Consider the following 12150-nt stretch of genomic DNA (forward strand, 5'->3'; position numbering starts at 1 on the left):
TTCTCCTTTTCTTCAAATTCACATTATTGTTCACTAATCAGTCCGTTCTTCTGTCTGTCTGTCTGTCATTTCTTCTCCATCCAGGAGAACATAGAGCTTACTTTAGATGAAATAGACTCCAGTACTTCTCTGTCAGTAGCAGTCGTAGACCAAGCATCAACCAAAACACTGGTAAGTACTAGGATTATTTTAATAAGTCTTTATTTACCCTCAGGAGCAATAGGCGACCATTGATTTTCACCAGAACTTATATTTTCTATAATTTTGGCAAAAATCATCAGCCGCCTATTGATTCGTTAATTGAAGAGTTTATTTTCAATTCATATCCACCATTTTAAGGAGAAAAAAGTACACCTACACCTAAATTCACTTTGCATTTTTATTAAAGTTCTTAAAGGAACACTCCACCAAAAAAATAAAGCTGATTTATTACGCCCATAATCTCACAGATATCCAAAAACTATAGACTGTCTTGTGCAAATTAATTTGGTTTGAGAGTTACTAAAGAGTTGGAATGTGTGATGTCACTATGGTGTCACATGTTCCAGGGAGGGATAAATACAGCTGCGTGAAAAAAAGCCACCATATATTGTTTATTTTTTTAAATTTGCCGGAGCTGTATTTAAAATATACGTCTTCCCACTCGCCAAAAGCAAACATGAACTTTGACCTGTGCGACAGGTCCGGAGCACGGGAACAGAGGAGGCGCGGGGCCTCTTGTGGCTTCTGGAGGAGGAGGCGCTGCAACCCAACGGGACGGAGACAACACTTCTGGGACGTCTCTTCAGCTACTTTGGACCTGCTGAAGGAGAGAGTAAAGGTAAGGAGAACCAGCCCAAAGCCTTTATGGGGCCCTAAGCAACATAATTAGGGATGCTCGATATTGGCTTTTTTACCGATATACCGATATTGTCCAACTCTTAATTTCCGATACCGATATCAACCGATACCGATATATGCAGGGTTTCCCCCCCACAAAAAACTGAATAATTTCAGGTAATTAACATTACATATGTCTTGTTGTGGAATTAACATAACATTATGCATACTTTTGACAATAAATTAAATCAGAATTTGTTCTTACTTGCTTGCCTGGGTAAATAAAGGCTATAGAAATGTAAAAAAAATAAACTATACGGATATTTTCCGATATCACATTTTAATGCCAATATCGGTAGGCCGATAATATCGGACATCCCTAAACATAATAGTAAGTTAACATAATATTGCGTTTTTGTATGATTACCATTAGGGATGTCCCGATCGCCTTTTTTTGCCCCCGATCCGATCCCGATCATGTGATTTTAAATATCTACCGATTCCGATCGTTCCCGATCCGATCTTTCACATTAGTAATCAATTTTGACGCATTTGTGTCAGAAACTGGCGGAGCAAGAAGCCCCTCTGTTGCCTATAGTCCGGGGCGCGAGCGCGGCGGCTCTTGTTATTTACATTCATATGTGCTTCATATGAGAAATATTTAAAGGTTTCAATTAGGGATGTCCCGATCGCCTTTTTTTGCCCCCGATCCGATCCCGATCATGTGATTTTAAATATCTACCGATTCCGATCGTTCCCGATCCGATCTTTCACATTAGTAATCAATTTTGACGCATTTGTGTCAGAAACTGGCGGAGCAAGAAGCCCCTCTGTTGCCTATAGTCCGGGGCGCGAGCGCGGCGGCTCTTGTTATTTACATTCATATGTGCTTCATATGAGAAATATTTAAAGGTTTCAATATATGTTTGCACATTAGTATACATTCAGTGTTCGACTTACGTAATGATTAGCTCCATTCTGGTCTGAAACGCCGACGATAATCCTCAGTCACACAGCAAATAATTGCCGTTATCTGAAAAGTTAGTCTGAAAACTCCGCCTCCTGCTGCTTCATGAGTTTTTCCTCCACGCGAAATGTCCTCCTTGCAAACATTGCAATTGCTGTTGGACTGGCTTGACTTTCTATTTTAAAATGCTTAGTTACAAACCTCTAGCAGCTGCTCAAGTCAGTGGATAACGTTTCGGGGAGCAACGTGTTGTTGTGATGTGAGCGTCTAAAATTAAAGGGAAAGTGTTTGTTGCAACGGTGTAAATTAAAGGGGATGTGTTTGTTGTGGACAATTATTCTGCTCTGTGTGACAATAAATACATTAATGATATATTATATGTAATTTAAAACCAAAACTAAGGTCTCCGTATGAGTTTAAGACGTGAACATGGTCATGTTTGTTGAAAAAATAAAATTAAAAAAAAAATCTTTTTTTGACTGCCGATTTTTATTAAAAAAGATTCCCGATCCCGATCCTCTGAAAAGCACGTGATCGGCGCCGATCCCGATCACGTGATCGGATCGGGACATCCCTAATTACCATTGACTAGGGGTGTAACGGTACGTGTATTCGTCCCGCGAATTTACGGTACGGCCGTCACGGTGCGGTACGTGCAGCCATACGACGAATACATGACAGCGCAAACATACCAGTCGCGCATGCAGGCACTCGCGAGGTCCGTGCGAGAACAGCGCACGTGGCTGTGCACAGAGAGTCCGACTTCAGAGCGAGCGAAAGTGCACGGAGAAAGACACATTTACATTAGAAGAACAGCTGCAGCCTGCAGCCCGCCAACACACACACACGGCACGCTTCGCCAACACACACACGCCGCGCATCGCCAACACACACACACACACACGTTGCGCGTCGCCAACACACACACACACGCCGCGCATCGCCAACACACACACGGCGTGCGTCGCCAACACACACACACACGCCGCACATCGCCAACACACACACGCGCGGCGCATCGCCAACACACACACGCGCGGCGCATCGCCAACACACACGCGCGTCGCCAACAAACAACAACAACTGCCGGACTCACGCTGATCAAATAAAAAATATATACTTTTTCGGACTGATCATCTGAGCTCCTCCAGTTAAACTGCTATTGTGTTTAAATCCAAATAATCCTCTGCCATTGTGTAACATGTCATCTGTTCTCTAGTCTTCAGTCTTGGCTTCACGTGAAGTTAAATCCTCTCTAGAAGTGAAACTGAAAGTTGTTAAAGGGGCACTAGGCAATTAATTTACTCTGGATGCCTGAACACAGAATGACACCAGTATCACTGAGTACCACGGCAAGCCTATAGAAAATTATTTTATTTAATAATAATAATTATCATAAATATAATAACACTGAGAGATCACGCTGTGCAGGTGAAAAGATGCGACAGCTGCCTCCTTGTGTACCGCAGGGGACACGTGATGCAAGGCTTGGTCCTCACTGCAGCCGACCAGTGGGAGGCATAGTCTAGCAACGTTCGAGACAGGGGAGGGGAGAATTGAAGGGAGAATTGGCGAGGCGAAATTGGGATGGGAGAATAATAGAAAAATAAGGAGAAAAAGTGGATAAAAAAAAAAAACACACACACACACACACTTGAGCATACAGTCTTGGAACATCTGAAAAAGTCATGGCATCTGGAAATGTTGTCTTTTATGCTTCCTGTATCTGTGATTATTTTGACCATACTGTAACTGTATCAATGGTCCTCATTCTCAAACGGACATACGTAAAAGTTACCAAGGAATTCCTTCATAACTCGATTTGCGTACTTATTTGGCATTCTCGAACGGCTTCGTATTGTAAATTCGTTGTAGGATTTATGTAGGATTTACGAACTCGAAAAGGCAGTCGTAAGTCGGACAGACCGGTGTGCGCCCTGTTTTCAACAGCTTTCTCTGGGACAAGTCATTGGGGATTGCCGATACTAGAGACATCCAATTAACAATTACGTTTAGCATTTATAGTCCTGACTCAATGAGGCATCGTGAGCATTACACACACACACTGCAAACTAAATAAATAAGAAGCCTCAGCGCACGAGCACACACACACGTACTGTATACATGCCAAATTAATCATTCCAGCAAAGTAGGCTTCCATTATTGATTGGCTCTTGACAAGCATGCAGTCGTTCAGTATTGACATTACTAAATGAGATGTCATGCTAATATGTCATGTTCTACAGTAGGACTTACTACTATAATACCTAATAAAACAAGTCATTAGAATAATAGAAGCCTACTTTGCTGGAACGATTAATTGCGCACGTATATAGTACGTGTGTGTGTGTGTGTGTGTGTGCGCTGGCGCACTGGCTGCCTCACTAAGCCATTTCTTCACGCATTTATTTATTTATTTATGGAGCATTTATTTATCCACTCTGGTTGGATGGTGTATTGTACTTGTGCTGTATAAAAACAATACATTTCAATCTACCGGTAATCTAATTTTGAGATCAGTTGCAAATAGTTTCTGCGCTACCTGTTGAATGGATTAGCATGGTGCAGTGCAAATTATAATTTTTTTTGCACAAGCCTCCTTCACCTTATAAGGAGCTGGTGGGGCATGTCTTGTATGCAAATTCAATGAACGAGAACGCACATTTCAGTTTAAGAATGAGTGATGTATTTCATTCATGGGAACCCAGCTGCGAACATTTACGGAGACCGTTTCACACGTTCAGGAATCCGGAGGAGGATTTTCATAAATCTGTTGGTACAACATTTTTACCAAGATATTTACAAAGGTACTTATGAACATGTTCGAGAATGAGGACCATCGTGTGGTATTTTCACACACATTCCTGAAGTTTGATCTGTAGAGGGAAAATAAGCTACTTGGGACTTTTAACCCATTGGCTAATAAATTAGATTAGATTAGATTCAAATGTATTGTCAATATATAGCGCAAGTACAGTACAACACATTTCTTTTTTGCATCCAACCAGAGTGCAAATGTAATGGTAAAGTGCAACAACAATATACAATGTACGGGTTATGTGCAGGTGTACAAGCAAGTATATAGAGGGGTTATATGCAGGTATATTCAGACAAATATGGGTATATACAGATGAATCTTTTCAGAATCAGGTCCCTTCTGCCACTCCTATGTCACTTCGATGTCACTTTAGAACTAGCACTAGGTGTTAATTTTCTGCAGTACTTAACTTAAGTGCTTAAGTAAATTTTATGCAGTAAACAAAGCGAGGGTACTTAACTTAAGTGCTTCCCCAGGGAGGGGGTCGGGGGCTACTGCCCTCAGACCCCCAAGATCATTTTTATATGGGCAGTCTGACTTGGGCTACTGTACCATATATTAGTGTTGCAATGCATGATAAATAAACAGTGAAAAAAGCTAAGAAATTGGATGGGGCTGGGACATTTGGGACGAATAAAAATGTAAGATGAAAATCTTACAGGCAGTGGAGGTGTGAAATCCAGAACAATAGGAGTCACAAAGTGGAGTGGTGGAGTAGTGGTAGAGTAGCAGTAAATGCTGGACTTCTAAGGGCTTCTACTGTATATACATACAGTCATACATATATATATATATATATATATATATGTATGACTGTATGTATATACAGTAGAAGCCCTTAGAAGTCCAGCATTTACTGCTACTCTACCACTACTCCACCACTCCACTTTGTGACTCCTATTGTTCTGGATTATATATATAGTGGATATAGTGGATATATATATATATATATGCTGTAATATAAAGATATAAATGTAAATATGCGGTATATATCACTGTTGTGCATGCTATCATACAAAGTATATGGGTAGACAGTGAAGCAGTAGGTAGGTATAATTTGAGTATAGGCAACAGAGTTGCCTATAAGAGGAAGTATCTAATTTTCAAAGGGAAAGATCCTAAGATATAAAAGGTGTTTATCTGTTATGTCTATGCCAGGCCACACGCTGCTCCTGAAGAGTGAGAGGTCGCATCACTTCCTGCTGGGCCACAGTCACGGGACAGATTGGGTGGAGTATGACACCCGCGGTTGGCTGAACCACGCCAAGCAGAACCCCGCCTCCAACAACGCCGCAGGTCTCCTGCGGGACTCTCAGAAGTAAGCATCTCATTGGCCGGATAGTATGTCTCTTTTTATTTTTTTCTCAGGGAAATTGTACAGTCTACTCCCGTTAGACAGTGATGACTGCACTGAAGCTCAGTTCAGTTATCACTCTTCATCTGAGCACTGGAGGGAAGTCGTGACTCCTAAAGTTTAGTGTGAATTTGGTGTATCCATGTTAAGGCTAAGACGATATGCCATTTGGAAGAATCGATAAATCGGGACAAAATTATAGATAAATATCGATATTTTTATTAGTATAAAAAAATTCATTATATTATATTAATTAATCATATAAAAGAGTATCATTTAGAGGCAGTGTTGGTGGGGCTGGACGCTGAAAAAGCCTTTGACTGTGTGAATTGGTCATTTTTATATAGGGTTTTGGATACATTTGGCTTTCATAGTAGTTTTATTAAAACAATACAGGCTCTTTATGATAAACCAAGGGCTAGAATTAAGATAAATGGGACAGTGTCTAGTTCCTTTGGACTAGAATGCGGGACTAGGGTTGTCCAATTAGTCCCTTATTGTTCGCAATTTTTATTGAACCCCTGAGTCAGTGGATTATACAGAATACAAATATTAAAGGGATAGATATGAAGGGGGGAGAACAAACATTTTCCTTATTCGCGGATGATGTATTAGTGTATTTATCAAGCCCAGAACATTCACTTAACACTTTGAGTGCCACGCCTCCGGTGCCTTGGAAACCTGTTGCGTGCCACCACCAACTTCAATGACAGAGCTCTCATATTTGCGAACGCATAAACTATATCTTAAATTATGGCTATGTGTCTTAATATAGCCATCGCTTATCAATGATTTGTTTGCAGTCAACATTGTCGAAACGGATTGTTTTTTAATCGGTTCATTTCCGTTTTATACCATTTTGAAAAACGCTCGTTTTTTTAAAGTTTCAGAAAAAAATAAACGCCCTTTACTGGAATACACTGGAATACACAAAACACGTTGTAATTTTTCGGCCTATTTATGAATCGTTTTCAAATAAACACTAGATTATCGATAGTATATGTGTACTTATGCACGCTATAGAAGCGGGCTGAAAAATCTATTATCTTATTTCCTGATCGCACACAGACACACACATACATGTTACGAGTGCGCTTACTCTGCATGGTGATTGGAACCCAGATAGCAGATTGAATACGAAAGAAGGCTTGAAATGAGTAGATAAGAGACGGCGTGGTGACGATAACAATGTTTTACTCACAAGACAGGATACATGACTGACAAACACAGGTAACATTTAGACAATGAACCAGCAAGTCTCTGCTGGTCCAGACACTTAATATACAAACACTAATTAGAGACAAAAGGTAATTACAAACAGGACACAGGTGTGGTAGACAAACTTTTTTTTTTTATCAAATTCTTTTTATTATTACTTAACATGAAAACAAGACAACACAATACAATAACCATAATAACAATACACAGAACTTCACAGGGAGATAACAGAACAATAATAATAAAAGAAATAACAATTTATAAAAACATAGTACAACATTTTAATATTAAAGGGGTACTATCCTACAATTGGCCTTTCCCAGTATTCAGTACCGTTTCCCGGCCGTGTGGCTCTATATCAATAAGACTTATGTCTCTAATTCTCATATTGGCGCACTCTTCCAATTCCCCTCACATCCCTCACCCTCACCAAACTGAGTCATCTCAAAACATGCATATCAGTGATGTCAGAGATTCCAGCTGCATAACAATGTGGCAATTGTCACCAGGCCACACAGTGGTTGGAGCCCAGCCTCAAAACGGCTTAAGATCCTGAGGTAGAAAAACGCTGCCCCTGAGTACCCGACCAGAAATACAAAACAATGAACCTTTTCGAAAAACAAAAACCTACAGAGTGTTCCATAGACTCACAGGAACCGTGCAAAAGTGCCCAAACAGTGAAGAAATAGCAAAATAGCTCCCCCCTAATAAAATTCCCCCAGTTAAAGTTAAGAAGGACAAGACAAGACAAAAGACAAGACAGACAAGACATTTCCTCCTCCCCCTCCCACGAGACCGCCGGACTCCCCCGAACAAGCACCTCAACCCCGCTCAGCCGCACACGGCGGTCCTGACCTTCTCAGCTGTTGCAAACCACAGGTCAATACCAGCCTGCCCCACCCCAATCACCCGCGCCGTGGATATCTCAAGATAAATCACATCCAACAGTGTTAGGGACCAGTTAATCACTGTGAGCTTCTCAGGCTCCTTCCATCTCAATGCTATTAGCTTCTTCGCTGCTGTGACGCCCGCTAGGACAACCCTTTTTAGTTGTACGGACGCGGGTAGTGTCGTTATATCGTTCAGGAGTAGCGTAACAGCTGTGAATGGGATAGTTAAGCCACACAAATCTGAAAGTTTGTCCGTTATTGACCTCCAGAAGCGGGCCACTGGTGGGCAATCCCAATACATATGCATATAAGTGCCAGCGGCCCTTTAAGAGCACAAAGTGCACCGAGAGTCGGTTACCAGTCCCATAGCAAATAGCTTCCTAGGTGTAAGATAGGTCCTATGAATATAATTAAAATTAATTTGCTGGTGATTGGGGTTGTGGTAGACAAACCTAACAGAACACAGAGCACAGAACACAGAGCACACAGGGGAAAACAATAACAATAGAACAAACTGAGACCAACAGACTAAAACACATTTACAAAACACAGACAGGGAAACACAAATCTAACAAAATGGAAACAACAACGACAACATAGACAACGAATATAACAAACATAAATGGCAGATGACAATGTTAATTCGGTGTGTGAGCTGATGCCAGATCTGCCACATCTGGCTCAGCCCACCGGTTGCCAATGTTGTATTGTGAAGTGTATTGAAGGGGGGTTGTGAATGTCTGAGTCCTGGACCAACCGAACCGGGCGGAGGGTTGCCGGCTGGTCCCACAGGACCGGGGGAAGTGTTACACATACACACATATGGCACACGCTGATATATAGGTGAAAATAGCTCTGATTATCCCAAGACTGGTCAAATAGATTCCTTACCTCAGATCAGATGTTCTCCAAAAAGATTATTCCAATTCCTGATCGCCATTCCAAATATCGATCGCGTTTATTGATCCAACGCTGGGTACTGGAAACACACATTCTCCGCTGTTCTGGTGGTGGGCGATTACTTGGATCGTCTCCGGTTACTTGTCTGACAAGTAAAATGTGGAAGCAGGACTTTTTTTTCTCCATGCGTTTCATTCAATCCAATCCAAAGGGGTGCAGTACCATCCGGAGAGACGATAGGGGGCGGTATTTTCCCTGTTCGAGTTCAGACAGATCCCCACTGGTAACGTGAGGCTAGATTGATGAAAAATGAATGGAAATCGATAATAAAAAAAATAACGATTAAAAACGAGATCTCTCGTCGGCTGGCACTCAACGGTTGGCATGAACTAACGAGAAATCTCATCGCTGGCACTCTGTTAAACAGTTATTTTTTCGCTTTTAGAACAATATGGGTCATTCTCTGGGTATAAATTGAATGTAACGAAAACGCAAATTCTTAGTTTTAAATATAGCCCTTCAAGAAATATAAAGACAACATTTTAATTACAATGGGAAGCAGGAAAATGGGGATATATATTTCAGATACTAAGTGCGGCTAGCAGGAAAGCCATTACTAGAAAGTGGTTAAGAACAGAAATTCCTACAGTGGATGATTGGATTAATATTATTTATGATATTTTTAAGATGGAAATAATTACTTTTTCTTTTAGGCTGCAACAGGATACGTTTCGGAAGAAATGGGACAGATGGATAATGTACATTATACCGTTAGGATCTTCATTTGTTTAACACATCTGGCGCCAATAACGTCGTACAACGTGTTTCAAGGTCATGCTAATTCTGCCATTCCACGGCGTACAACGTTATTGAGATTATATTAAATTTTTTCACCATGGTATTCATAATTCCCTCACCCAGCCTCGGCTGATACAGTGGGAGCCTGCACAACTCTGCAACGCTTCAATACTGCCGCCTGGTGGTGATCGGGCGAGTTACAACCGGAAATGGATCTCTGGTGATCTCCGTGCACCGGGGAAATGCGTCCGGCACTCACATATTGTTGCGGGACTCTAGACACACATCCGTACATATGGATTGCTGCCATAACTCAATAATCGATATGTTTTGGGCGTTTATTATTATTATACAAACCGGAAATGGATCTAGTCGATCCACGTCAAATAAGTGGGATCTTTTTCCTCCAGTCTCATCGGCGAACGGTAAGAGGACGCTGACGTCATTTTCAGCGTGATTGTTTATTATTATTAATGCAAACTGCTCTGATCAATGTATCACCCATACTACATAAAGCATTTACTGACAATCACGGAATTATAAACGACCCCCCCCCCCCCCCGTTCATCCGCGCATGATCAGTCATAACGTTTAGGATCATGTACAGTTGAAATCTTTTATATAGCGTGTATCGGCAACAAACGGCAGTTGATAATCTATATATGCGTTTATGCCTATAACTCACGTTCTAGGAATTACTGCAGAAAACGATAAAAACATATTTATATTCTAGGCGGTATTTTTGTATGAATCTATGAATGAAAAAGTATAACGTTCCTACATCCTGAACAATAGATAATCGATGTTGAATGGGCCATAAAATGTCAATTTAGCAATACAATTTAAAAAGTTATAGCCCTGCAAAGAAGGTGACCATCTCCATAGGCTTAGAGTGGTGGCAGAGAGTGGTATGAGACGGGCAAACTCCGTGGCAGTTAATGTGTTAAGGTGTATAGATATGTCTATTCGGGTTAATTGTTAAGTGAACCTTGTGTAAAGGGAGTTGAGTGTCAGGAAGATGCACCCCAACATATTATTTTGTTATTTGTTTGCTTTATGGTAGATGCAGATTTATTGGAGATGTACCCCAACATATTATTTTGTTATTTGTTATTTTTGGTTATTGTTTTTGTTTGTCTAGAAAAAAAGAAGTATAGGATGTTATTGACTGTATGGGTCCTCATGTGCGTACTTGTACTTCTGCACTTTATGGAGTTATTAACAATTGATGCAATTTGTACTGCAGATGGCTGAGATAAATGAAGGTGAAATCAAGATATTGCTTGTATGGACCATGGAGAAAATCAATAAAAAGAGAATTTCAAAAAATATATATATATAAAAAAATTCCAATTATTATTATTTAAACAACTAATTTATGTTTATTTTGCAGCAATTCTTTGTCGTTGCCGCCATCTTTAGTGTTACAGATTTCCCCATTCAAAACTACGACAGTGATCCTTCTCATTTTATAGTCGGTGGTCTCTGGATGTGATGGAGGAGTACACTACATTGAATGCACAGTGCAGAGTTGCAATTCAACTGAATTTACATGAAATTAATTAAAACATGCCACAAGACCTAGTATTTTAGTATAGTATATACAGTATTTAAATATATACTGTATATTTGTGTACACATGCAAAAAAAATTATACACAATTTCACACAGTTATCAATAATTATCGATAAATCGATAGGTGGTCTCAGCCTTAATCCATGTGGTGTGTATCGACACAGGACCAGACAACTGGTTGTTTGTGGCACATACAGTGAAATACGGTACAGTGACATTTGGAAATTAGTATTACAAACGCATCATAAAAACAAATCATGACCGATTTTCTTTCCTGAGGATATCACCTAAAATCATGAATTAAAACACTTATTTCCAAGGTGGTCCTCGATGGAAGAAATAAAAACACAGCATTATGTCTACTCTAGCCCTGGAATCTGATTTTCGTCCCTATGGCTGCTGAGCCATTTGCTCTTCCCATAATTTAGCCTTTACCTTTGTTTTAAAAATGCTTTTGGTTTGACATAGGGTACAGTGACATAGGGTACAGTGACATAGGGTACAGTGATATAGGGCAGGGGTTCCCAAAATGTTCATGCCGTGACCCAAAAATAACGGTGTCAGAGAGCCGCGACCCACACTATTATAGGAGGTAAAAAAATTATAATAATAAAATAAAATAAATTACATTTTATTTTAATTTTTTTTATAAATGGAAATGTATGGTTGAAACATGCACACGTTCAAACGCACATACACTAATAAGCATTGGAGGCTTTTAACCAGGGCCGGACTGGGGAAATCATTCAGGCCAGGAAATATAGTGCAAAATATAGCCCCAGTCAGGCCACTATATTTTTTTTTTACATAT

General features: G+C 40.3%; 1 protein-coding gene across 1 annotated transcript in view; it reads left to right on the plus strand.

Annotated features, from left to right (window-relative positions):
- The window catches only part of LOC311233020 (unconventional myosin-XVIIIa-like), a gene marked incomplete at both ends in the record, with an annotated part of 212117 nt that overhangs the window by 106762 nt on the left and 93205 nt on the right, over nt 1-12150 (plus strand). Inside the window, 3 exons of the mRNA XM_084319874.1 lie at nt 85-171; nt 682-820; nt 5763-5922. Of these exons, the coding sequence (XP_084176000.1) occupies nt 85-171; nt 682-820; nt 5763-5922 (386 nt within the window). The remainder of the gene's footprint in view (nt 1-84; nt 172-681; nt 821-5762; nt 5923-12150) is intronic.

This window comes from Notolepis coatsorum (assembly GCF_963971535.1).
Source record: "Notolepis coatsorum genome assembly, chromosome: 8".
Taxonomy (NCBI): domain Eukaryota; kingdom Metazoa; phylum Chordata; class Actinopteri; order Aulopiformes; family Paralepididae; genus Notolepis; species Notolepis coatsorum.